At 49.5% G+C, this 27,754-nt stretch overlaps 1 protein-coding gene across 3 annotated transcripts in view; it reads right to left on the bottom strand.

Annotated features, from left to right (window-relative positions):
* Positions 1-27,754, bottom strand: part of TPCN1 (two pore segment channel 1) — a 64,883-nt gene that overhangs the window by 10,594 nt on the left and 26,535 nt on the right. For 2 of the 3 annotated variants that reach the window (XM_060119655.1, XM_060119656.1), the window contains exons 3-19: positions 22,612-22,739; positions 16,770-16,946; positions 16,322-16,435; positions 15,392-15,522; positions 14,432-14,520; positions 12,649-12,683; positions 12,031-12,089; positions 11,685-11,784; positions 9,584-9,700; positions 9,235-9,359; positions 8,108-8,156; positions 7,518-7,581; positions 6,442-6,486; positions 3,842-3,898; positions 3,710-3,763; positions 2,483-2,555; positions 330-437 (exon numbers count right to left, since the gene is read on the bottom strand). In XM_060119655.1, coding sequence (XP_059975638.1) covers positions 330-437; positions 2,483-2,555; positions 3,710-3,763; positions 3,842-3,898; positions 6,442-6,486; positions 7,518-7,581; positions 8,108-8,156; positions 9,235-9,359; positions 9,584-9,700; positions 11,685-11,784; positions 12,031-12,089; positions 12,649-12,683; positions 14,432-14,520; positions 15,392-15,522; positions 16,322-16,435; positions 16,770-16,946; positions 22,612-22,739 — 1,525 coding nt within the window. The remainder of the gene's footprint in view (positions 1-329; positions 438-2,482; positions 2,556-3,709; positions 3,764-3,841; positions 3,899-6,441; positions 6,487-7,517; positions 7,582-8,107; positions 8,157-9,234; positions 9,360-9,583; positions 9,701-11,684; positions 11,785-12,030; positions 12,090-12,648; positions 12,684-14,431; positions 14,521-15,391; positions 15,523-16,321; positions 16,436-16,769; positions 16,947-22,611; positions 22,740-27,754) is intronic. The other variant, XM_060119657.1, reaches the window with a different exon arrangement.

Genomic DNA, 27,754 nt, shown 5'->3' with positions numbered 1-27,754 from the left:
TCTAGTTGATGACTCTGAGCACGTGTTTCTGTGGCTGCAGCCGACACCAGCACAGGCCAAGTTCACTGGAGCCCTGAGCCACGTTTCTCTTCCACAGTCAGAGGCAACTGGTCCCAGGATGTGAGGAGGTGGGCACACCTGCCCAGGTGGAGACAAGGCCCCCCCCATCCCCCCTCCCCCCACCCGCACCAGGTGCTCCTGCAGGGGCCGTACCACCCCTGACATCAGGCCTGTGAGCCTTCTGGCTCCTGGTCGCTCCCCAGACCAGTCCCAAGGCTCTCCCCACCCTCCCCTGCCCACCACTCCCAACCCCAGCCCTGCCCCGTCACCTCAGCAGCTGGAGGGGACGCAGGACCACTATGAAATAAAAGGGCTCCATGTTGAAGGCCAGAGCCAGCAGTCCCAGGAAGGCGAACGCTGTGACAGAGAAGTCGAACCTGGGAGGGAGGAGGAGAAGCCATGGTCTGTTCGGCCCACCCCTAGCCTCCCCCACGACGGCCGGTGGCTCCCCCGCCCTGTGCCCAGCACTCCCTTCCAAGGAGCCCTCACGCCAACCACCGCAAAGGCAGCCACAGGCCCCGCAGTGGCCCACAGCCAGCCAGCTTCCTACTGCTATCGGGTTTCTGAGGCTGGTGTGGTTGGGCCCCAGTCACAGCACACACCTCAGGGGTCAGACATGCCTACAGACGTCCCTGGTGGCGCAGTGGTTAAGAATCCGCCTGCCGGGCTTCCCTGGTGGCAGTGGTTGAGAATCTGCCTGCTAATGCAGGGGACACGGGTTCAAGCCCTGGTCTGGGAAGATCCTACATGCCGCGGAGCAACTAGGCTCATGACCCATAACTGCTGAGCCTGCGCGTCTGGAGCCTGCGCTCCGCAACAAGAGAGGCCCGCGCACCGCGATGAAGAGTGGCCCCCGCTTGCCACAACTAGAGAAAGCCCTCGCACAGAAATGAAGACCCAACACAGCAAAAATAAATTAATTAATTAATAAACTCCTACCCCAACATCTAAAAAAAAAAAAGAATCCGCCTGCCAATGCAGGGGACACAGGTTCGAGCCCTGGTCTGGGAATATCCCACATGCCGCGGAGCAACTAAGCCCGTGCGCCACAACTACAGAGCCTGCGCTCTAGAGCCCGTGAGCCACAACTACTGAGCCCGCAAGCCACAACTACTGAGCCTGCGCTCTAGAGCCCGTGAGCCACAACTACTGAGCCTGCGCTCTAGAGCCCGTGAGCCACAACTACTGAGCCTGCGTGCCTAGAGCCAGTGCTCTGCAACGAGAGAAGCCACTGCAATGAGAAGCCCATGCACCGCAATGAAGAGTAGCCCCAGCTCACCGCAACTGGAGAAAGCCCGAGCACAGCAACAAAGACCCAACACAGATAGATAGATAGATAGATAGATAAATAAATAAGAAACCGCCTGCCAATGCAGGGGACATGGATTCGATCCCTGGTCTGGGAAGATCCCACATGCTGTGGAGCAACTAAGCCCGTGCACCACAACTACTGAGCCTGCGCTCTAGAGCCCGTGAGCCACAACTATTGAGCCCGCGCTCTAGAGCCCGTGAACCACAACTGCTGAGCCCGCGTGCCACAACTACTGAAGCCCGTGTGCCTAGAGCCTGTGCTCCACAAGAAGAGAAGCCACTGCAATGAGAAGCCCTCGCACAGCAATGAAGAGTAGCCCCTGCTCGCCGCAACTAGAGAAAGCCCGTACACAGCAACGAAGACCCAATGCAGCCAAAAATTAATTAATTGAAAAAAAAAATGCCTAGAAACCCCTCCTGAAGGTCCCACACTGGTCTCATGGCAGACACGGGTTACACCAGCGACCCTGGTGAAGGCACTGAGGGGTGGGGCAGGACCACAGGGGAGTCCCACAGGGAAAGCAGGACAGAGAGACCCTCTCTCCTCCCAGATACACATTAAGGCCCTGCAAACTGCATGCCCACACGCTACTGCTCTGCCCGACTCTTCTCTACTTATTAACTTGTTTTTACTCTCATGACCCAAGACCTCGTGAGTGCAGCCTGATTTTGTGGGTGAGTTAACTTTCATGGGCAGTGAGCCACCTCTCAGGGTCTCTGGGACAGGGAGAAGGGCGACCAGCTCAATGCTGACCAAGCATCAGGACCCGTGGCACTTCCTTCTCTGTGTGTGTCATGGTTTTCGTGGAGGAGAAAAGAGCTTAGTTGTCAGGTAGGGGTGTGGGGTTAAGTGACTCACAGAGAGCCAGCTGGCCTAAGGCCCCCAAGAGGCCATGTCCAGGAGAGGGGCTGGCGGGGGCGGTCTGAGAGAGTAAGATGAGGGCCTGACCCTGGGGAGGCCTGGAGCCACAGGCAGAACTGCTCCAGGAGACAGGCGCCTGACCCGGCCTCGGACCTTCCCTCTGAAACTGTGCAGTGGGTGTGGACAGAGAGGACCATGGCTTTCATTTAGAGTCTCTGGCGTGCGTTAAGAAACATGCTCTCTACTCACAGATTCCATCCGGAGGACAAGTACTCAACGGGGCCGAGGCCGGCTACTTTCAGGAACAGCTCCACCCCGTAAACTGTAAGCAGGAAGAAGCAGTCAGCAGCGGCCCTGCCACAGCCCCCGCCACCCCTGGCCTGGCTCGTCTCCTCCTCGAGACTCCCCCGAGGTCTGGTCACGTGCCCTCCAGACACCCACGTCACACCCGCACCCCTGAGAGAGTGTGGGCTCCAGGGCAGGGCCTGGCCCAGGTGCTGGCCAACCGCAGCCGCCCGCTAACAAGCAGCACTCGCTCCCACTCTCTGGGAGTGGCCGCAGGCATTGTCTGTCCATCCAACGGGTATTTCCTGAGCCCTTCTCCTGTGCCAGGCATTGCACTGGGTGCTGGGTGCCCAGCCCTGAACAACACAGAGCTTAGAGTCTAGACTCAGGGGAAAGACAGCAAACTGATATGTTAGACTGGGGGAAATAGACTGGGGGAAGTGTTACATTTGAAAGAAATCAGGAGCCAAACAGGATATGATCTTGGCCTGCTTGAGGGGCAGAAGGCAGGTTGGTGTCATTGGAACATAATGAAAGGAGGAGCCGAAGAGGGAGCTCTGGAGGGGCCATCAGATCACACAAGAGACACAGCTGGGAATAGATCCAGGTCTTTCTGACCCCAGAGTGTGTGCACTGAATCACTATGCTACTCTGAACTCCACAGAAAAAGCCAAAGGGCACTGATCAAGGCAGTAAAAGTCATGCTTTTTAAGAACAATGAAAACAATTTAGGACACAGTGTTATTAGTTATGTCTCATGTTTAGACATAAAGGGAGAGGGGTGTCAGGCAGAGCGGTGTGGTGAGGGGATGAGTGCACCAGGCAGAGGAAAACACTTGTGCAGAGGCCCAGAGGTAAGAAAGGGCAGGGGCCCTGGGAGGCAGGATGTGTTCAGGGGGTCTGCAGGTGGGGCACGGGTGGTGGTACTGGCAAGAGATGAAGCCTGAGAGGGAGGCTGAAGGGGCCCCGTGTGGCGCCATGACTCACACCCAGCACGGGAACTTGGTCTGGAGGCCAGTGGGCAATCACCGAAGAGTTTGAAACAGGGACGGGGTAGAATCAGACTCGATTTCTGCTCCACCCTCATTACGCTCCCCTGCTTTAGAGAAGAGCCATGAGATCTTAACCCAAAAAGAAGTTCCAGCCAGTGGTTAGGACAAGCACTTGAGCAAAGCCATGTCAGAGACTTACTAGTCAGAAAGACGAGGTAACTCCAGGGCACATGCTTGGAGAAGAAGTTCCCACCTGTAAGAAGAGAGGCGGCACTTCAAGAGGTGGGCCAGGTGTGCCCACAGGACGGGCCAGTCCCCTCACCAGGCTCACCTTCCAGCATGAAGGTCTCCACAAGGATCCAGACCCCGTTGACTGCCACCACCAAGTCTGCAACAGACAGGCTCATAACAGAGAAAGCACAGGTGGGTGTGGAAATCTACAGGTCACAGCTGCAGCCCCTGGTTAGTTTCTAGGCAGCTCTGAGACATGCAGAGAGCAGGGCTTGTAACAGATAACTTCCTGCTTAATGCTTTACCATGAGCTAAATCAACCAGTAGTTTCTCTTAGAAAATAGCTACAGATTTCTAAAAATCACCCTCTGTGTCACTATAGGGATACCAGTTAAGATGTTTCAGTAAAACCTACAGATTATTCCAAGTTGGTGTAAAAGATGGAGCATAGACAAAGGGTTTGAGTATTGAAAACATTTGTTTTTCCCTAGAGATATCTGGTTTTTAAATGACTGCAGGAACTAGTTAGCAAAATTGCATATGCGTTTGGCCTTTCACCTAGCAATCCTACTTTTAGGGATCCGTCCCAGAGACATTAGCAAAAACACAAATGACGTATACTAAAAGCTATTCACTGAGGAACTATTTGTGATAGCAAGGAAACTAGAAACAACCTAAACGATCAGTAGGAGACTGGATGAACAAACTATGATACGTTCATGAAATGGCGTACTCTCAGCTATAAAAAGAAATGAAGAACATCTCTGTATATTAATATGGTGTGATCTCTAGGATGTATTGTTGAAAAAAAAGCAAGGTTGAAAAAAGTGTGTAAATTATGCTAGTTTATTTAAGGCAGGAAAATGTGCATATATGCATCTACTTAAAGTTTTTTAAAAAATGGAAGGATAAACTACAATAAAAGTTACCCATTGGGGGAGGTGACAGGATGGAAACAATTCTTCCTTGAGTATACTTTGTTTGTTGATCTGACTTGGAATCATATACATATTTTACATAATTATAAGGCAAAATTCAATGTAAAAAATGATCTCTAAAAATATTTTTTCAGGGCCTCCCTGGTGGCGCAAGTGGTTGAGAGTCCGCCTGCCGATGCAGGGGATACGGGTTCGTGCCCCGGTCTGGGAGGATCCCATATGCCGCGGAGCGGCTGGGCCCGTGAGCCATGGCCGCTGAGCCTGCGCGTCCGGAGCCTGCGCGTCCGGAGCCTGTGCTCCGCAACGGGGGAGGCCACAACAGTGAGAGGCCCGCATACCGCAAAAAAAAATAATAAAATAAATTAAAAATATTTTTTCAAATGAAATAAAGAAATGTAGATGGTGACATACCCACATGGAGAAAAACTACTCCAGATGAATTTAAAACAGTCATCTGAATCCCTGGAGTGGTGTTTCTAGCAATTATATTATTAGGGTTGTGTTGGTATTGTTTTTTGGAGACTATTATGTGTGGACTGTGGGATAAAGCAAGTGAGGGACTGTGGCAGTGTTGTTGGGAACTAGGATTTTAAGCCTGGGAATTTAGACGTGAAAGAATGATGAGGGCTTCCCTGGTGGTGCAGTGGTTAAGAATCCACCTGCCAGTGCAGGGGACACAGGTTCAAGCCCTGGCCCAGGAAGATCCCATAAGCCATGGAGCAACTAAGCCCGCGTGCCACAACTACTGAAGCCCGCGTGCCTGGAGCCCGTGCTCTGCAACAAGAGAAGCCCCGCTCGCTGCAACTAAAGAAAGCCTGTGCACAATAACGAAGACCCAACGCAGCCAAAAATAAAAACAAATTTTTAAAAAAGAAAAAAAAAGAATGATTAAGTTAGGTAAAAAGCCTATAGTCCACAATTTGAATTAAGAATATCAGGATAAACTCACAAGATAGTTTATCTTTTAAAAATCCAAAATCCTACCTCTGTCCATGGAAAGGCCTGGAAACAATAACCAACTCCAAGCAATGAGCACCTCTAGCATCTCAGATTGTGGTCTCTAAACACCATTTCCCATTAAATGGAACCAGAACTCCTTAGAAAGAGTGAATTCAATCAAGCCTCTAGATTAGCAGAAGTGTTTGCATCTGTGCTGTCCAATTGGTCATCATTAGCCACACGTGGTTACTGAGTGCTTGAACTGCGGCTATTGTGACGGGAACTGAACTTTTAAGTTTTAGTTGGTCTAAATTTAAATAGCCATATGTGGCTGGTGGCTGCCACACTGAACAACACAGCTCTAGCTATAACTACCAAATTACAGTAAATAAGCAACAGAGGAACACGCAAAATCAAGAATGAAGGACAAACAATCCTGTTTCTTCAACTAAATATTGCAAGAGGAAGAAAACAGATTGGGGGAGAAACCTACGGATTAAAACAGACTGAAGTGACATATCCACAAACCACGATCTGTGGTTCTTCAATCTGCTTCCAAAAACACCAGGTCTAGAGAAGGGATGATGAGCTGGACTGAGGGGATTAGACAGACAAGACAGACGGGCAATGAGATGATAACTGCTGAAGCTGGGTGACAGGTACATGGATGCTCTTTACGACCCTCCACTTTTATACATGCTTGGAATCTTCTATAATAAACAGCCAACATTGTAACTGCAGGATCTATCCCTTGCATCTCCATCTTCTGGAGCAGTAAGACTCAGGAGGAAAGGGACCGAGAGCTGTGATATTTCACACTTACACATGAAATACTGGAAGGCCTTGGACTTCACAAGGATATTAATTCCTATTTGAAGAGAAGAAATGTTAACAGTGAAATGTTCACGTACAAGTACACGTTCCCCTACCACAGACATCATGCGTGTAAGCAACGGGGGTGTTTATGCCCAGGGGTGAAAAAGGAAGGGCCTGCTCTCAGAAGGACACCCACGCTTGTGCCCGGACCCCTGGGCAAGACTGCACTGGCAACATTCCCTCTGGGAAGAGCCTGAGCAACCTGGAGCCGGGACAGAGCAGAACAAAGCTTTGCTGGCCACTGCTGAAACTTTAAGTTTGCTCCTGGCCTAGAACCGGCACTGTTTATTTACCCACTTGAGTAACTACCATCCCAATGGAATGGAAAACTCGCTGAAGAATATGGAATAATAACAGCTGTGCTCAAAGTCCTAGCTGTGGGAGAAATAACAAAATAGGCCATGCCATTTTAACTCTTGCTCATATGGCCCAGACCCCTGTGAGCTAACCATACCCCATGTGGAACTTCAAAACTGGCATTAAATTCAGGGAAAACTGTTAGGTAAACAATATGGGGCACTCCGATTTTAAAATTTTCCATTTTATACAATGCAAGCATTATGTAAGGGATCAGATATACTAGCTATATATCCTGACACTGGAGGAAGGTCAAAATCCATCATTAGGTAAAAAGGCAGGTTTCAGAACAGAATATATAATGTAATCCCCACAACTGTTTTTAAAATGCACAGAAAAATAACCAGAAGGAAACACATCAGAAAATTAACCGTGGTTATCTCTGCGTGGGAGACTTTCATTTTTTTCTAATTATTTGACTTTGTATCAATTTTCTTCAATAAATATCCCACAAATTTTTTTTGGTTTGGTTTTTATGTTACTGATTTCCTTCCTAATCCAACACTATTTCCCTGCTGGGGTAATCACACTCTGTCTCTTTTACACACATAGACATTTCACATGCACACACACACACACATCCTCTGGACATGTTCTTTTAATGCTTATCTGTGGTCACCGGAAACTTCCATTCGTCCCCAGCTGCCATATTCAGGTCAACCTTACCTTTGAAGATGAGGAATGCTGTCCTGGGAAGCTCATCAAACCAGTGCTCTCTATTTCTCTTTGCCTGGCCAAGGAACAGGGCCATAGGAGAGAGGGCGTTAGGACCAGTGACCAGAGCCCAGCCCTGGGGGCATGGATGCAGCTTTCCTTTCTTGCTCTCCTGGCTAACTTGGGAAACCATGAAAACACTCAGGGGTCTAAAGAACAACAAAGCCAGCCAATGTCTGCTGAACTCTTCAATGTGCCCTGCACTGGCATTGTTTTTATAGAATCCTGAAAATAACGTGGTAGGTAGGGACTCTCCTGACCCCACTTCCCAGGTGAGACAAGCCTTGGAAGGGTTCCGTAACTTGCCTGATGTCACACGGTGACTAATGGGGTCTGAGATGTAGTGCTTTTAATCAGGACACCGCACTGCAGATGGACAGGCAGATGCAGGGCCAGGGGCCACCTGTTACCCCTCCAGTGCACAATGCCCAGCCGAGAGCTGAGATGTCCCAGCAGGGAGAGAGCTGGACAGCCAGGTGCCTCCTGGCCTCATCCCCCTCCCATGGAACCGTCTGCCGGGTCACTCCCTGGGGAGCACCCACCTTCCACTTCAAGGCGGCAACTTCGTAGATGTCTTGAAAGTCCTTCAGGCTGTCATAAGCAACAAGGGCAAAAAAAATCAGAGCACGTTCCCACCGAGCTTCGGTCCTCTCACTCGCCTGCCTATGGTCACCTTCGAGGGGTGGAGCGGGGGAGGGCAGGAGGCGACATCTGCGAGTCCCAGCGCATCAGGGCCCAGGGGACCCGTACCTGCAGGCATTGCATCTCCTCGTTCCTCCAGGGACTATGGATACTTAATCCACTCAGTCTACACAGACCACTGCCGGCTTCCGTCCCCCAGAGAGGCAGCCCCCAGATTACCACCATTCTTAGACAGACAGGGACTGAGCCTCCTTTAGCAAAGGACTTAATAGAACCGGGGCAGAGAGTTCAGCCCAAACAGAGCTCGCTCACTCTCGTCTCTGCAGCAGGCCTGCTTCATCTCAGATCAAAAAGAAGGGTTTTGGTCATCAGCAGTCAGAAGACCAAGACTGCCCACGGAGAGCACAGCTCTTTGAGGCTGTGCCAGAGCTGTGAGTGAGTGAGAGAGAGAGAGAGAGAGAGGAGTGAGTGTGTGAGTGTGCGTGTGTTTCACATTGCTTTGTGGATTAGCTCACATGCAACCACCTTGCTCATGGCTCGAGGGTGAGCAGCTGGGCCAGTCCATTCCACGAGCCAATACATTCCTTTTTTATTTTTATTTTTTGCTGTACGCGGGCCTCTCACTGTTGTGGCCTCTCCCGTTGCTGAGCACAGGCTCCAGACGCGCAGGCTCAGTGGCCATGGCTCACGGGCCCAGCCGCTCCGCGGCATGTGGGATCTTCCCAGACCGGGGCACGAGCCCGCGTCCCCTGCATCGGCAGGCGGACTCTCAACCACTGCGCCACCAGGGAAGCCCCATTCCTTTTTTTGTCTCAAGTTTAAATTGGATTTGGGTTGGACTTTTGTTACTTGTAAAAAGAATCCTGAGGAATAGGGTCTACATGCTTAAGAATCTCTGAAGAAAACTAAAGTCTCTACGAGCCTCTCTGCCTGCCCACTCCCCAGCCCCCCGGCTTTTGCAGGCCCCAGCTGCCTCTTGTGAACGCCTCGTCCGGCCACACTGCGCCCAACTGGCATCCGCTCTCACCTGAGCAGAGGCGAGTTGCTCTGATTCAGGGCCTTGAACGTGAGATAGCGCTCCCCGGCGCTCATCCGGGGCTTGTAGAAGCGCATCAGGCCTTCAAACTGCCTGTAGGAGATGCCGGCAGGCTCCTGGGGGAAGAGGGAAGACGGCCACGTGGAACACGGTGGGGAGCAGCCATGCCAGATGCCCAGCATCACACGGGATCCCAGGGTGCCCTGTTCTCTTGTTCTCCCGAGGGCAGGACTCCTGGTTTCGGAAGCTGCCAGCCCGCCCACGCTGAGGGGATACCATGGGGCAAGGGCTGGGGAGCAGGGACCGACCTCCCTCCCCGGCTCAGCCCCTGCCCGGCTACCCGCTGGCTGATGAGCAGGCGGTAGGCGTGCTGGATGGCGGCTCGCTTGTGTAGCAGCAAAGACTTGAACTTGTGTTTCTCGATGTCATTGAAGGTGTCAAACACCACGGCCAGAAGCTGTGAGGGAAGAGCAGAGACCTGGCTCCTGTGCCCGGCGGGGCCTCAAGGAACCAGGGAGTTGCTCTCCAGCCTCCAGAGGGCGCTCTTCCAGCCACCCCAGGGAAAGGGGTTGAAAAGAGCCTCTCGCCTGCCCCCAGGTGGTGTAGGAAGTTCATCTCCAAGACTCAGCAGAGCAAGGTCATTCATTGCCACTTGTAAATTTCCCCTCTAAAGATTCATGAAGACACTGCTATTACATTTTCCCCAGGTTTTTCTTCTCTCCGCCTGTAACTCATCCCTGGCTGGGCAGCTTTACAAGGGGAGAGAAGCAGCGAGGGGAACACACTGGGTTTTTTGCCCAATTCAGCTCCGTGTGATGGCCGGGGAGGCTGTGTCCATCCTGTGCCCTCCCAACCTCAGAGCAGGAAGGAACATCGCTGTGCCGATGCTTCCTCTCCTGTCCCCCTGTTCCTTCTCCTGGTGAGTCTGCGTGGCCCCAGAAAGCAGGGGTGTGAGGTGGCCTGCACAAAAGGGCACAAGGTTCTGGAACTTTCTAATTCCAAATTTAGCAGGTGAACAACACAGTCTGCGTTATTGGAACGCGATGGGAGGGCAGGAGCAGAATCTGGAAGAACACTTTTTGGAAACACTTTCTTTTTCTTTCAAAAATATTTTGAGGGGAATGCTCTTGTCCTTTCCATCCCTTCTAACTGGTCCCCCATATTTCCTTTTAGATCAAGGGAGAGTTAGCATCTGTAAAGGGCCAGAGAGCAAATCTATTAGGCTCTGCAGGCCAGATGGTCTCTGTAGAAAGCACTCAACCCTGCGGCTGCAGCATGAATGCAGCCATGGACTATATGCAAATGAATGGGCCAATAAAACTTTACTGACAAAAACAGATGGTGGGCTGGGTATTGGCCCTGATTGCTGACCCATGCCTTATATTTTCACAGCTCTAAATATCTTTTAAAGCAAATCAATTACACATAAACTATTTTTTAGATTCTAAACTAACAACAGTATAAAAGAGCTGTAAGATGTTCAAAGAGATATCTAACATACTTATTTTGGGTTTTGAGGAATTAAAAAAAGAAAATATTTTCCTTCTTAAGATGTCACACTTTTAGGAGATTTCACAGATCTACCCCAGAGAAAGTGTTTTCCACTTCTATACTGGGCCTAACTGTGGTGACTGGTGTGAGAATGCTCTTCAGAAGTATAAAAATAAATGCAAGACTTGATAAGGCCTCTTCCTAGTAATTCTGGCGTTGATGTGGGCTCAGCACCAGCCTGATGGCCCGGTCCGGGAGGCAATCTGCTGATGGCAGGACACTGCTGGTGGCCGGCCGAGCCTCTGCAAACACCTCCAAAGTTCCCAGTGTGCATGGGGACTTTATGTTCTCCCTAAAGGAATATGTTCTGTGTTCAATTTCCCAATGGTTCGTGATAAACAAGGTGGAAATACACAAGACATTCCTGGCATGTGGGTACAGTAGGATGGAGTGGCTAGGAGCAGGGCTCTGGAATCAGACCAGCTCCCCTGGCCACCCCGAGCTGTGCAGGCGAGTTAGCCTATCAGTCTGATCCTCAGTTTCCTCAACTATAAATTGAGAATAATAATAATAATTCCAGGGTTTAAGTGTTAAATTATTTAACCCTCATCCATAAAACACTTTGCACAGTGCCTGGCTAAGGCTTAATAAGTACCAGCTTTTATACTTATTATATGTTTGCTGTGAGAAGGAAAAGATCCCAGGGTACCTTTGGTTTAAACCCTAGCACTGTCAGCAGCTGTGGCGGCCGGCTAGTTACTGCTGGTAACCAGCTGAACTTAAGTCCCGACAGGGAATTCCTAGCCACACCACACTTGACCACGGTCTGGGACCTCCTTCCCCAATGTCCTGCCCTCGGAGGCTGAAAGCTGTCCCTACCTCATCCCCACAGTGCCCAGCAGAGTGTGGGCTAGGGCTGCTCCAGTGGGGCGCGAGGCAAGGTCACTCACCAGGTTCATGATGAAGTACAGCTCGATGGAGAGGTACACGATGAAGAAGACGCAGGACCAGGGGTTCCGGGAGTAGGAGGGCATCATCACATCTGGGAAACTGTGTTTGCAGAGTGTTACCTGCAGGGCCCGTGTCTGCTGGTCTCCGTCTTCTATAAGGACATCTCTTCTCCTGCCTTGCCGGCCCCCTCCCCCCTCCCCTACTCTTGGCTCACCAGGCTACTCCCGTCCCTCACGGGGTCCCAAGAACCTGTCTGGGCCAAGATGTGGAATATTCTTGGCTGAAAAGAGGAGGAGACCCCGGGCACTAGAAGAGGGCAGAAGCCAAAGCAGGGCCCAAACTTACTTGGCGGTGGTCAGAAGGACAAACAGACTGACAATGCTGTTCTCCAGGGTGCTGAAGTACTGAGGGGGAGAGGAGGAGAGGAGGGCACGTGGCCGCCGGGCCGAGGGCACACGCCACCGGGAACAGGCTGCCTGCCTGTGGGCCGCCTCCAGAGCCCTGCCCTCCCGCTCCCTGCCCCGCCTACTCCTTCTTCCTCCCAAGGGATCCCTGAAGGATGGCAGAGGAACAAGCAAACATGGAGTCCAAGGCCTCCTCCTTCCTGAGCTCAATGCTTCTGGCGGCAGCAGACAACTAGCTTTGGGACTTGTCTCCCGGGGAACCACATACGCGCAATTAGCTGAGCTCTCCTCCACTGCTCCTCTGCCAAAATGTGCCCGTGTTCCAAATCTGATGCTGGAAACACCCCTCTCAAGGACAGGGCAAGGGGCCCCCCTTGGCATTCAAGGAAGGAGACAGCTCAAATCTGGGTGACGGGGCACTTTCAGGTGCCAGAAGCGATGATGAGAAGCCAAGCAGGGCATCCCTTCCTAATACAGCTAGGGGGTCAGTCCAGCCACCTTATCTGAGGGGAAAGGCCTCCCGTAAAGGAAGAAACAGACAAACATGTTGATTACTTACGGGGTCTGAAGGATTAGGGGAGAACAGGTAGAAACCTAGAGAAGGTGGTGGGAAACAGATTGAAAAAAGGGTTAGAGCACAAGAGTCCCAAACCCAGATGTCAGAAGGACTGGACAAATAAATGTGAGTCAGTGCAGAAGGCAGAGGAAAAGCATAGGGAGTGGTGGGGACTGTGGCAGACCACCGGATAACGGCTGCCATTCAGGAGGGTGACCCAAGTACCATCAAATGTATGATTTTAAAAGGCCGTATAGGGACTTCCCTGGTGGTGCAGTGGGTAAGACTCCATGCTCCCAATGCAGGGGGCCCGGGTTCGATCCCTGGTCAGGGAACTAGATCCCACATGCATGCCGCAACTAAGGAGCCCGCCTGCTGCAACTAAGACTTGGGGAAACCAAATAAATAAATAAAATTTTAAAAAATAATAAATCTGTATAGTAAAAAAAAAAAAAAAGCAGTACGTACAGCATGGTGACGATAGTTAATGATACTGTATTGTATATTTGAAAGTTGCTAGGAGAGTAGATCTTAAAAGTTCTCATCAGAAGGAAAAGAAATCGTAACTCTGTATAGTGATGGATGTTAACTAACCTTATTACGATGATCACTTTGCAGTATATACACAGCAAAGCATTATGTTGTATACCTAAGACTAATACAGTGTTATATGTCAATTATATGTCGATTTTTAAAAAAAACGGAAGTTTAAAAAAAGTTTAAAATTTTAAGGCTGAAAATCTGTATTTTCATGTAAAAAAAAAAACCTAGTTTCAAAATGCTGCTCAACACTTTCAGACCAAACAAAACTCATCCATAGGCTGGATTTGGAACCCAGACCGCCGGTTTGCAATCTTTGGTTTTGAGAACATGACAGCCAAGCACAACTCCAAAGGGACCCTGTTGTTCCCCTGTAGCCAAATTAACACCATTAATTTTTTCCTCTCAGAATGAGCTATTCCCGAGTCCTTGAAATCCTGAGCGGGAAAGGGAGTAACTCTGCCCTCAGGGGAAGTCAGCCCCCTTGGAACACAAAGGAAATTCTATCGAGAGTGGGGTGGAAGTGAGGTAAGTGGGAGTCAGTGGCTCAGGACAGAGCAGTCATGAGAACCCGGGGCTTTCAGCACTGGTGGGGGCCTTAGAGCCAGGGCTCTCTAGTTCCACTGTCATTGCCATCTGAGTACTGGAGAAGGGACCTTGGGCTACCTCGCCGTGTTCTAAGACCTCCACGGTCTAAACCCTGTGTCTGAATGTGGGTGTCGCATCAGTACTTGATCTTATCTGAAGAGGCAAGGCCTCCTCAGAGTTAGAAAGGCCATGACCTTGCTTTTACATCTAGTGAAGCTGAAGTGTGTAGACCCTAAGGTCCTAGGCACACGCTGTAGGGAAACCCTCCCCCGTGTGCGCCAGGAAACGCACGAGAATGTTCACTGCAGTGTGATCTGTGATAGTGAAAAGTGCCCACCCACAGAAGACGTGATAAATAAATTTGGATATATTCACATATCAGATCACGACACGGCAGTGAAAACGAATGACCTACATCTACGTGCAGCAGCGTGAATAAAGGCTGGGGGTACCTCTGGGAGCCGGAGGGAATCGAGATCAGGAAAGGGTACAAAGGTGGCTTCCATTTTTTTTTTCCGATACTGCATTTCCTCAGTTGGGTGTTTATATCATTTTGAAAACCTTCCTGAATTTCTGAAACTGTCAAAGTACCCTTTCTTCTCAACTGTGAGTTTGCTTTTCGCGAGCGCCTGCATCCTGGGGCGCAGGAGAAACTCACCAAGGATGGCGAAAATGATCATGAAGAAGAGGAGTAGTGAGAGGATGTCCATGAAGGGTGGCAGGGACTGGAAGATCTGGCGCAGGTTGCTGGGGAGACAGACGGGGCCGGGAGGGGTGAGGCGCAGCCGGGGACGGGCCAGGGCCCAGGGCATGCTGGCTGGGGCTCCTCAGTGGGGTACGTGCCTGTCAAGATGGGGCCCTGGTGCTCCCGACCCCCAGAACACTAAATTCCCTCTTGCCCTGGCTTGTGACATCATGCTAGTGATGTCCTCGGCCTTCCACTCAGTGGGTGATGGGGAGAGAACCGGGGCAAGTGTAGCACTTGCGGAGCCCAAGCAGGCAAGTGCCTGCAGGGGACTGAGACGGCAGGAGAAGGCCGGGTGCGTGGCCTCGGGTGACAAGGCCAGCTTGCCTGGGATGTGGGAAGACATTTCAGGGCCACCCAGTCCTAGGACATTTGTCTCCGGTTTTAAGGATGGGCACTAAGCGTGAATGGCCAGCCCGCTCTCATCCACAGTACCTCAGCCAAGAGGTTTTCCAGATGGATTCTCAAAACTCAGTTTGACCTTAGGCTAACGGCCTGGTTTGAGTTCAGTACCCCCAGTCCCAGGGGAGGTGTCAGGACAGCCTGCTGAGTCACGTGGACTTTACTGAGCTCCTGCTTTAGGCTGTGTTTGGGCAGGTACTGTGCTCAGAGAGAGGACCAGCCCCAGAGAAGCACAGGTAAGGCAGGAGAGAGCCCTGGACCCAGAGTCAGGAGACCTGAACTTCAGCAGGAAGACCACCTGCCTCTCTGTGTGGGTCGAGTAGCAGAGGGAAGTGAGCATGACTATGTCCCTACCCAAGTGCAGTAGTGGCCTTGCTGCTACGTCACTCACTGGCTCTGGCTTCACTGGCCCGGAGGTCCAGGCCAGGCCCTGATAGCGACTGTCTGAGCAGCTCCTCCCCCGGGCCTTACCGCCGGATGCCACCGCAGTACCGACAGTCCACCAGGAAGATGCAGCGCAGCGCCCGGGTCACCCGCACGTGGGACGTCTGCCGTACCAACACCACGATGGCCTCAATGAACTGCACCACCAGCACAGAGGTCTGTGGGTGGAGGGCACAGTGCGCCGTCAGCTCCTCTGACCCAGCCCCTCCTGTACACCCTGAACAGAGGGCTGGTTGGATACTGCCCAGCCCGGCCCGGAGTCCAGAGAGTCCTTTCCCTCGCCCTTTCTTACCTCCCCCAACATTAAGCGGGCCCCAGGGAGAAGCCCTCTGGCTGCTGGCAGAGAAGTGCAGTCCCAGGAGAATGAGCCCCAGATGATACCCGCTGAGCAAAACTGCTATTCCGCAGGCCACATCCAGCCACCCTCTGCTTCCAGCTCTCCCCGCTTGCACCGTGAGGGCCCCTGAGGTCTGCAGCACACCCCGACCTCCAATTCCTTGGGCACATTTTCCTGGACAAGTGTGTGGGCTTTTTACACTGCCAAACGCCACTGTGACACATCCCAACTCATGCCTCTCTCTGCCGCAGACAGAGAAAGCATATAATATGGTCCCGATCAGCGTGGGCGTGGAGGCCACAGAGCTGGCTTTGAATTCCAACTCACTGGGATTTAGATCCCATTCTCTTCCAACTGGCTGCATGTAGGCTAGGAAGAGCGCTGCACCTCCCGCAAGTGTCAGCGTGCCAGAGCTTGGCACGCGCTAAACGCCAAACCACATTCACTACTGTTAGCATCACTGTGGCACCTGGAGCAAGGCTGGAAGCATGGCGAGGACAGGGACCCAAGGTTACACTTCTGAGCGCAGGACTAGGCCCATGGGGGACTTGGAATTGAACTGAAGATACAGACTTGAAGTTGACAGGGGAGGAAATGCTGTAGGGAGGTGTGCACAGCACCTTGACCATGGTCCGTCTGTGCCGGATGAAGGTGTGAAGGCCCAGCCACCGCAACTTCATGCAGAGTTCAAACACGACCACCATCAGGGCAAACAGCTCCAGGGTCGCGTGGACCTGCAGCCAAAGGGTGTGAAGGAGACGTGGCTTCCCCAGCGCCTGCCCTCCCCCAGCAGCGAGCACACCTGCCCACCTTCTCCTCTGAGGTTGGAGACAGCTAATCAGGTATGCTGCCCACCTGGGGGCCAAAGCGGGGCTATGGGTTCTGAGGCAATCCGAAGGTGCCCCTCCCTGGAATTTACAAGGGAGCAGGATCCCAGGGAGACGGGGGAGGTGCATTCAGTCGGGCAGGGGCCCCAGGCAAGACGTCTGCCCTTCCAGAATGTTCCCTCTCAATCTTGAGTTACTCTGCCCCCAGAGAGCCGTGGCTCCCAGCCATCCGGACACTCACGTAAATGCCCAGCCGGAGCGCGGGCACGGCCGGAGCCTCGCACAGGGACAGCAGCAGCAGGAGCAGGGCTGCGGACAGCTCCATCAGGTAGAAGAGGTGGTTATGAGCAAAGAGGTAGGCCGCCAGCGCTTTGGCATTCTTGGGGTGGGTGAAGAACTTGTCATTATTCTCACCTTCCTGAAAGAGCAAGCGTCACGTGGGCGAACGCGCCTGGAGACGACAGGGCGGCCAGGATGCGCGGTGGGCGGGGAGGGGGGGGAGGGCCCTCGGCAGGTGGGAGGAGATTCAGGCCAGAGTCGGGAGATGATGGAGAAGCAAAAGTGTCATCTTCGTAGAACCGCACACCAGTCAAGTCTCACCCTGGCCCGCTGATGGGGCTCCAAAGACTTGCTTCTTCCCAAAACTACTCAGAGGAATCAAAGAATAAAAAATCCAAGAGATCGAAGAGAAGCGGGCACATCTGGTCCCCTCTGAGGTCAAATGTTCAGTCTCAGGTGTGTCTGTGGGATGTTAAGTGCTTGAGGTCGGGGGGTGGGGTCTGGGGTAAACTAAGAACAGCTGAGTCCCGGCTCCCCCCTCCTCCCTGGGTAACACTGAGAATGTTCCTTCACCTTTACAACCATCAGCACTCGTACTCACTCCCCGGGTTCCTGCAAGACACTTAGGACAGCATCGGGCACACAGGAAGCTCCCCGCCAGAGGTTACCTGTTATTATTATTTTAAATTATAGGAACACTGAGGGGAAAGTGTCAGGGTACCTTTATCACGCTCCTTCTTCACTCAGCTTTCCCCATCCCACTTCTTCATTTACTCCATTTCCACCCCATTTCCTAACCGCTTGATGCCTTCACCCCAACAGTAATGAGACAGCGGCTGACCCCCAGCGAGTGCCCTCCAGGCCCGGCACCATGCTCAGCGCCCCCACCCCCCACGCCGAGCCCTCCACACTCCTCTCACCCCTGACAAGGAAATCCAGGCACAAAGCTTCAGTAGCACCTGAGCTCATAGAGCCAGACAGCCTGATTCCAGCGGCCCTGCTCCATTCTTGGCCTCCTGCTGATGATGTAGAAAGCAAAGGACGGAGCAGACCGGGAACGGTCCACTTGCGAATACAAGCAGATAACCCTCCCGGTTAGGATCGGCCTTCTGGGAGATGTAGGGGATCTTCACTGCCTCCCCAGGGTTGGTGGGCACGGGGATAAGTAAGGGAGGCCCCTCAGCTTCATCACCTCGGTACCCCATCCAGCAGCCGACACAGAGAGAGTACTTATTGGCTCATGCTTTACAAGCATCACCTTGCCTCAGTGCTTCTCAACTGGGGGCCATGTTGACCACCTGCCCTCCCCTGACTCCGCCCCGGCCTGGAGACATGTTTAGTTGTCCCACCTTGGGGGGTGCTGCTGGCATCTATAGGGTAAATTCCAGGGATGCTGCTAAACCTCCTAAAATGCACAGGAGAGCCCCTCACAACAAAGAATTATCCAGTCCCAAGTGTCAACGGTGCTGAGTCGGGAGAATCTGTCTCATTCACTCCCAGCACAAACACTCAGAACACAGGCTCTTCCCCTTGGCTCCAATCCTTAGAGGAGGAAAGGGGCACAGCCAGAAGGGATGCCCAGAGCCCTTCTGAAAGCATTCCAGCTCTCCTGGAATGCAGTCCGACCTTCAACTATTCCAACTATTCGACTCTTCTGAGATGAGGCCACACTCAACCGTCTCATAAACCCTTATTCTGGGGAAGGTGAAACTAACACACGCTCAGTGATTCCTGCAGAGGTTGCAAAGCCCGGCCAATGGGAAGAAGTGTCTCTGGGCCCAGAGGTGGCACATGGTGCTGTGGAAACAGCTCTGGCTGGTGGGCTGCTGTACTAGCCCGAGGTGGCTTCAGCTCGCCAAGCCTGTTTCAGAGAATCGGGAAGGCAAGAGGTATTGTCAGGTCCTCAGCTGGCGGTGCCTGGTGCACACAGTAGGCATTTAATAGGTGTTTAGTAGGATGAAGCACTCCTGCAAGAGATCATTCTCCAGGCCCCTGCCCAGCCCGAGGACTGCCCAGGAGCTGGGAGGCGGGGAGCTCTGACCTTGGCTGTGGTTTGCAGGGGGAACTTCAAGTGAGTCACTTCCCTGAAGCCGGCTACATCCCTATCCTCACACTCAATAGGGCAGGGAACAAACACCCCGGCGGTCACACGGAGGGCAAGCTGGACAAGCCTTGCTCCTAGTCCTGTGATCTGTGCCAGGCTGTGGTTTCCACCAGCACTGCCGTGGCCGCGGGGGACACACATGGCCTGGGAAGCTTCTGGTTTGGATTTCTAAAAAAATGCAATGCTTGGGTAATTTCTTCCAACAAGTAGCCAGGGATGAAGGTCTGGCTAGAGGAAACCACTAACACGGGGGACTCGGATCTGACCGCTAGGACTTGAAATTGCCACAGAGGAGATTGAAATTGCCACAGAGGAGATGGAGAATGAGGCCTCCCCTAGCAACGACGGAGTGAAATACGGCCCGAGTCACTGGATTCTGACCCAGACCCTAAGGAGAACACTGGCCTTGTTTCCTAACTGCCGATCACGAACTAGGAAATTCATGATTAGGAAAAATAAGAAGGCAGGCCAGTTGTATGTGACTTCCAGGTCTTTGCTTTCTGCTCCCTGGGGCAGAAGTCCACACAGAAAACTAGGGCTGTCTTGGAGGCAACAGGAGCGCCGAGCACACAGCTCCTGAGGGTGAGTGAGTTAACAGGTAAAATCCGGGAAGAGAGGAAACTGCAGGCACTAGATAGCCTCAAAGCAGCGAGCGGCCAATTACCCAAGCACACCAGCAACCTGCTTCAGGGGCCATGCTGCAGCTCCCCTGCAAGCATGAAAACGACCAGCAGACACCAGTTAAAGCCATCCTCCAGAAACAGCCACGAACTACTGTCCATGGGGATCCAACTTTTGCTTTTAGTTTTAATTCTACAAAATGATGCATTTTTTGTAAAATAATTCAAATCATACACAGAATTATAAGGTAGTAAAAATTCCATCAGCCAAAAATAATCACCTTTAAAAAACAATAATAATAATCACCTTTAATATTTAGATAAGTAACTTTCCAGATGTGGTATATGTGCATAGATACAGACACACATTATATAAAACTGTATATAATTTATATATAAAAATCATCACATGATACCTTCTGTTCTGTAACCTCTTTTCCCACAAAGACATGGCCCATTTTCAAGTGAATACATGGGGACAGGTAGAGAAATGAGGCAACCACGTAGAGAAGAAAAAACATCATTTGGAGGCTGGATGGACGCGGTTTAAATCCAACCTTGGCAGTTTACTAGCTGGCTGGCTTTGGACTCATTGAGCCCCTGGGAGTTTCAGGTGTATGAACTGGGAGATGATTAAACTGCTTGGTAGGGTTGTTAGAAAGATCAGCAAGTGCCCAGTTAAACTATATAAAATTTGTTTGCATTTTGTGGGGGGGGTTGTGTTTTTTTGCCGTACCCCACAGCATGTGGGATCTTAGTTCCCCAACCAGGGGTTGAACCCGTGGCCCCTGCAGTGGAAGCAGGGAGTCTTAACCACTAGACTGCCAGGGAAGCTCCATTTGCATTATTTTTAAAATTCCAAATATAAGTGATATAATATTTGTCTTTCTCTGTCTGACTTAATTCATTTAGTATAATATTCTCTAGGTCCATCCATGCTGCTGCAAATGGCAACATTTCATTCTTTTTTAGGTCTGAGTAACTCTATAGTGTATATATACACCACATCTTAAACCAACTGTCTGCTGACAGGTACTTGGGTTGTTTCCATGTCTTAGCTATTGTAAATAATGCTGCTATGAACATCAGGGTGCACGTATCTTTTCAAATTAGAGTTTTTGTCTTTTCTGGATATATACCCAGAAGTGGGACTGCTGGACCATATCATAGCTCTATTTTTAGTTCTTTTTGGAAACCTCCATACTATTTTCCATAGTGGCTGCATCAATTTACATTCCCACCAACAGTGTAGGAGGGTTCCGTTTTCTCCACACCCTCTGCAGCATTTATTATTTGTAGACTTTTTGATGATGGCCATTTTTATTACTAATGTTCTCACCTGCTTAAGGAAAGAAGGAATTACCAAGCAGCTTTCTAATTCCACATTCTGACCCATCCCACCCTCTTGTCTAGCACCTATTCAACTCTGGAGAAGGTGACAGTGCATAGGGGGGCCCTGCCACATCAACTGGCATGCCCAAGCTTGCTAAAATTTCCCTAAAACATTTCTATTGCCTTAACCTGAATCAAAATACATTTCTTGAGGAGTACAGCCATAAGATGCGAGAAACACACAGACACCCAAACAATTATCAAATAAGTATCTGAATGTCATTAAATCTTTTTAAAAAATAGCAAAGCAAATACTTACAAGGGAGAGCTGCTTCAAAGAAAAAAAGATTAGGGGCAAATGATCATTCAAATGAATTTAAGAAAAATTCCATTTCCTCACCCAAACCCTTATTCAATGCACAGCTGAAGCTGAAATCTTATAATGACAAAAATGGCAAGATTAAGGTGAAAATGCCATTGACAGTCAGACTGGAAGTTAATAGGCAATATCCCCTTTGGAGAGTATTCGATACTACATAACAAGGGCATTAAAAAAGGTTGATTCCTTCTACCCACTGATTCCACTTCTTGGAGTCTTTCCTAATAAAATAACCCTAGATATTAAAGAGAAAAAGAGAGAAATAGCCGTAGGCACAGATTGTCCTCGGATTATAATTTACAATAAGGAAATGCATAATAAGGGAAATACATAAGGGAAATATAAAAAGAGAAAATATCCAACCTTATCAGGATAGTTAAGTAAATCAGGACACACTTACCAGATAGAATTATAAAGACTTTAAAATTTGTTTACAAGAGTTATAACATGAGGGCCTCCCTGGTGGCGCAAGTGGTTGAGAGTCCGCCTGCCGATGCAGGGGATACGGGTTCGTGCCCCGGTCTGGGAGGATCCCATATGCCGCGGGGCGGCTGGGCCCGTGAGCCATGGCCGCTGAGCCTGCGCTCCCGCGTCCGGAGCCTGCGCGTCCGGAGCCTGTGCTCCGCAACGGGGGAGGCCACAACAGTGAGAGGCCCGCATACCGCAAAAAAAAAAAAAAAAAAAAAAAGAGTTATAACATGAGTAAAAAGCTTAGGCCACATGCTAGGGAAAAAAAAAAAAGCAGACTGTACAGCTGTAGCTACTACAGGACTTTAAAATTATTTTAGAAGACACATGAAACCTATGTATTATTCTTAAATAATGTTGTCAGCGACTGCGTTAGGTGAATTTTTTTTCACATCGCCTTTGTACTGAAACTTATTGTAACGAGCATGCATGACTTTTATTAAAAAGTATTCTTTTTCTTTAAAAAAACAAAAACAAAAACCAAGCATGAAATAGCAAACATGAGAGCAGCAGCAAGTTAAACAGGAAGGGAATAAAGATCTCTAGATTCCCCACACTAAGTCAGCAGTGTTAAGTAGATAAAAGAATTCCCTCCCGAGAACCGGCCTCTCAATGTGCCTGAGAAGAGGGAGCGGGGCAGGGGAGGCCAAGTGGACAGACTTGGGGAACCTTGGGGGCAGGCAGAGCCACAAACTGGGGGTCCCAAGAACAAGCCCGTTCACATCACCCTTCCACGTGGGCGTAATCGGGTTGGCTCTCCCAGCCTGATCTTAGGAGATGAGAAGCTCACACACGGAGCACTAAGCCAGAACTGAGCTGCTGGGCACCCAACAGAACCCCGGCTATCCTACTCCACCAACAGGGGCCAAGAATGGCCAGGTCCTGACCGGAAGATACTCACCTGGAGGTAGATTGCTGCCTCTTGATAATTCATCTCCCAGTTGTGTCCGGTGAGGCTGGAGGGGGAACTCTCGCCCCCTGAGCTCAGACTGGGGGTGCAGGAGTCGTGGACGGCATATTTGCCTCCATCTGCATTGCAAGAGGAGATTCACTTACAACCCAGGCTTAAGAGAATAAAGACACCATTCACCAGGAGAAAAGGTTGGCAGTCACCTCGTATACTCACACACATATCCTATTAACTGTAAGTCAACGCACTATCCCGTGTACTAATGACAGCAAGAATTAGTGTGCCTAGTTAAAAATGTTTTTCTGGGCCTCCCTGGTGGCGCAGTGGTTGAGAGTCCGCCTGCCGATGCAGGGGATACGGGTTCGTGCCCCGGTCTGGGAGGATCCCATATGCCGCGGGGCGGCTGGGCCCGTGGGCCATGGCCGCTGGGCCTGCGCGTCCGGAGCCTGTGCTCCGCAACGGGAGAGGCCACAACAGTGAGAGGCCCACATACCGCAAAAAGGAAAAAAAAAAAAAAAAAAAAAATGTTTTTCTTACATGGATGGACACGAAGGGTATTATGCTTAGTGAAATAAGTCAGACAGAGAAAGACAAATACTTTATGATATTACTTATATGTGGAATCTAAAAAATAAGACAAACTATTGAATATAAACAAAAAAAGCAGACTCAGAAATAGAGAACAAACTAGTGGCTACTAGTAGGGAGAGGGGAGGGGGGAGGGGCAAGATAGGGATAGGGATTAAGAGATACACACTACTATGTAGAAAATAAATAAGCTACAGGGGTATACTGTGCAGCAGAGGAATATTTTATAATAACTATAAATGAAGCATAACCTTTAAAAACTGTGTATCACTATGTTATACACCTGAAACTTACATATTGTACATCAACCATACCTCAATTTTTTTAAGTTTTTCCTTCTCTTGTTAAGTGAAAAAAGCAAGTACAAAAAAAGCACATACTGTATGCTATCTTTTGTGTAAGAAAGGGAGAAAACAAGAAAACACAGAGATATCTACTTAACAAAAGAAACAGGAAGAACAAATTAGAACTTGATGAAATTGATTGCCTACAACGGATGTAGGGAACAGTGTAGAAGTCACTCAGAGGGAGTGATCTTTTTGATTACTTTTGACTTTTGGAAGCGTGTTAATATACTACCTTGTCAAAAAAATAAAAACAATTGGGTTTTTTCACTGGTGCAGTGTCCTCTGTGGCTTTTCCCTGCTGACATCCATGCCCTTTTCTTCCAGTAACACAGCCCCATCTGCTTTTGAAGAACATCCTCTCCCTACCTTCTGTCCATATTCTTTGGCTCTGGCCAATTCCACCCCTGGCTCCCAGGCAGATGATCCAGTGCAATGAGATCCCCTCATCCCCCCAGGACAGGCACTGGTTCAGGCAGCGGTGCTGACCCAAGCTCGGCCAATGAGGGCTGAACTTGGAACTTTTCCTGGACCAGTTAGAAAGGAGGGGCTCTTTCCCTGTTGCTGCTGACGGCTGCCTCTGCCACGACCTGGGGAAAACCTGCCTGAGTTACATCCCTGGGATCGAGCTGTGCCCAAAATCTACCTCGTAGCGTTTCTGAAGTCTGAGTCCACAAATATCCTTTTACACTTAAGCCTGTTTGAGTTGGGCTCGTCATAACACTCAGGTGTCTCCACTGACATATGCAATAGCACCGAGAAATGACTCTCAGCTTTTTAAATTTATTGGGAAGAAGAGAATCTAGGATGAGAATTTGGTTCCCCTAACCCACATTCCGAATGACCCACCTATGGGAGGATAAAGAATCAAATGTTTGGATAATGAGTCATGCACAGTGGCAGGGAGCAGATGTGTAAAGCTCACAACCAAACAGGAAAGGGGAGGAAACTGGCAGGGTTCAAAGGGCTGTTGGGTCGCAACTGGTCCTTCTGACTTTGAACTGCTAAGCAAGGGCAGTCAGGTCTGCCCTCTGCAAAGCTCTTCTCTACCGATTTTTAAATACTTTTACTGAGATATATTTGACACACAATAAACTGCACATATTTAAAGTATTCAATTTGATATGTGTTGACATGCGTACACACTCGTGAAACCATTACTAAATACAATCAAGGTAATGTATCTGTCACTCTTTCAAGCCCCGCCCCCCCATCCATCCTCAGGCAACCGCTGATCTGCTTTCTGTCACCACCAGGCGAACCTGCATCTCTTAGAATTTTATGTAAACAGCATCACAGTATGTACTCTTTTTTTTGTTTGGCTTCTTTCACTCGGCATAATTATTATTATTATTATTTTTTGCGGTACGCGGGCCTCTCACTGTTGTGGCCTCTCCCGTTGTGGAGCTCCAGATGCGCAGTCTCAGTGGCCACGGCTCATGGGCCCAGCTGCTCTGCGGCATGTGGGATCTTCCCGGACCGGGGCATGAACCCGTGTCCCCTGCATCGGCAGGCGGACTCTCAACCACTGCGCCACCAGGGAAGCCCCGGCATAATTATTTTTAAATTCATCCATGTTATATGGTGTATCAGTAGTCCATTCTGTTTTATTGCTGAGTAGTATTCCATTGCATGGATGTACCACAGTTTATCCATTCACATTTAGATTGTTGCCAGGGTTTCACTATTTCAAATGAAGCTGCTATGAACATTCATGTACAGGGTATGGTATGGACATAGGCTTTCATTTCTTTGGGGTAAATACCTAGGGCTGAAATAGCTAGATCATACATTTAATTTTTTACAAAACTACCAAACTGGTTTCCAAACTGATTGTACCATTCTACATTCCCACTAGCAGTGAATGAGAGTTCCAGGTCCTCCACATCCTCACCAACAACTGACATGCTCAGTTTTTTTAGTCAACTACTCTAAAAGGTTGTGATGGTACTGCACTGTTTTAATTCCAATGCTTTTACTTTGTGTTTCCTTAATGACTAATAATGTTGAGCATCTTTCCATATCTTTATTTGCCATTTGTACAACTTAACTGAAGTGTCTCCAAATCTTTCTTTTACCTTTTTCTTTTTTTTCTTTTCTTTTGAAGGTTTTAATTTTTTTAAATTAAAAAAATGTATTTATTTATTTATCTATTTATTTATTTATGGCTGTGTTGAGTCTTCGTTGCTGTGTGCGGGCTTTCTCTAGTTGCAGCAAGCAGGGGCTACTCTTCGTTGCAGTGCACAGGCTTCTCATTGCGGTGGCTTCTCGTTGTGGGGCACGGGCTCTAGGCACACGGGCTTCAGTAGTTTACCTGCTTATTTATTAGGTTATTTTCTTCTTTTTGAATTTTGAGAGTTTACATAAATATACAAATATTTATCTCTGATTAATATGTCTACTCTAGTTTTGATTACTTCTTTGAGTTAGTGATTAGTGTAGCTTTTTCCATTCTTTCAATCTCTGTGTCTTTTTTTTTTTAAAGGAGAAAAAAAATTTTTTTTTGGTTGCACCAGGTGTGCTCCTTAGTTGTGGCATGCAAACTCTTAGTTGCGGCATGCATGTGGGATCTAGTTCCCTGACCAGGGATAGAACCCAGGCCCCCTGCATTGGGAGCACGGAGACTTATCCACTGCACCACCAGGGAGTTCCCTCTTTGTGTCTTTATATTTAAACTTTGTTTCCTGTAGGCAGCATAGAGTTTGGTCTTGCTCCTTTCTCCCAATCTGAAAAACTCTGCCTTTTAATTGGAGTATTTAGATTATTTACAATTAAGTAATTACTAATATGATTAGGCTTAAATATATCATCTTGCAATTTATTGCATATTTGTCCCACCTGTTCTTTATTCTCGTTTTCTGCCTTCTTTTGGATGACTGTATATTTTTTTATGGTTCCATTTTATCTCCTTGTTGGCTTATTAGCTACAATGCTTTCTTTTGTTATTCAGAGGTTGCTCTGGGGTTTACAGTATACATTTTAAATTTATCACGTCTACCATCAAGAGACCACTTCATGTCTAGTATAAGACTCTTACAACAGTATAGTTCTTTTTCTCCCCTCCCAACTTTGTGCGTCTGGAAGCGAAGGGACTTCCAGTTCACCAACCTACTCTGGATTGAGCTCCATTGCTAGCATGTGTAACTAGGACAGTCTTTCTGGAAGGGACTGCACCAATGAAGGATATAAGAAAAGTAATGAGTTAACGCGACTTGCTCTGTGCTAAGTGCTCCATGCTGATTAACTCACGTAATCCTCACCATCCCCATGAGATACACACTAGCATAAATCCTACTGTACAGAGAGGTTAACAACTTGCCCAAGGTCACACAGCTGTAAAGGGCTGAGCCAGGATTTAACCCCAGGCAGCGCCCCTCCAGAGCAGCTCCACTGAACCATTATGTTATACTCCCACCCTCTAAGAAAGAGAAGTCTGGGGTGAAGGACCGCAGAGAATGGTTTTAAACTAGCGGAGCAAACTTGTGGGTGGCTTATTACACGTCAAAATCTATTCTGTGGCAGATGTTTTCCCCAAAGATAGCCACAGCATTATCTTTCATACTACATGCTCTTCTAGAACTCCGCCACCTCCCTACAAAGAGGTAGAGACTGTGTCTCCTCCTCCTGAAACCAGGTGAGGCTTTGTGACTGTCTTGACCAATAGAGGAAGTAATGCTTATGACTTCCGAAGCTAAGTCGTAAAAACGCTTCCACCTTTCTCTCTTGGGTCTCTTGCTCTTGGAACGTAGCCACCGTGCTGTGAGAGAGGCCCACGGAGGAGAATCAAGGCGCCCAGTCCACAGCCCAGCTGAGCTACCAGGCAGCAGCCAGCACCAACTTGTTGGTCAGTTGAATAAGTCATCTCAAAACCAGGTCCCCCAGCCCTAGTCACTGTGTGGGGCAGAGAAGCTGCCCCTCCCCCAAGCCCTGCCCAAACCTGCAGATTCATGAGCAGAATAAATGATGTCTTTGTCTTAAGGTGCTGTGTTTGGGGCTGGTTCGTTATACAGCAATAGATAACTGATACATACCTGAGTACTTTCTACCAATCAAGCTATTTAATTCTCACGGCTATCCTATGAAGAAGGTAATATGATTATTCCCACTTCAGACTTGAGGAGATTAAGGTGCAAAAGGGTTAAGTACCTTCCTAAGGTCATGCAGCCAGCGAGAAGAAGGGCTTGGGTACCAAACTAGGCTGG

This window comes from Mesoplodon densirostris, chromosome 15 (genome assembly GCF_025265405.1).
Source record: "Mesoplodon densirostris isolate mMesDen1 chromosome 15, mMesDen1 primary haplotype, whole genome shotgun sequence".
In the NCBI taxonomy this organism is placed as follows: Eukaryota; Metazoa; Chordata; class Mammalia; order Artiodactyla; family Ziphiidae; genus Mesoplodon; species Mesoplodon densirostris.
Note: the sequence above shows the minus strand (reverse complement) of the source record. Positions and strands in the feature narration are given on the sequence as shown.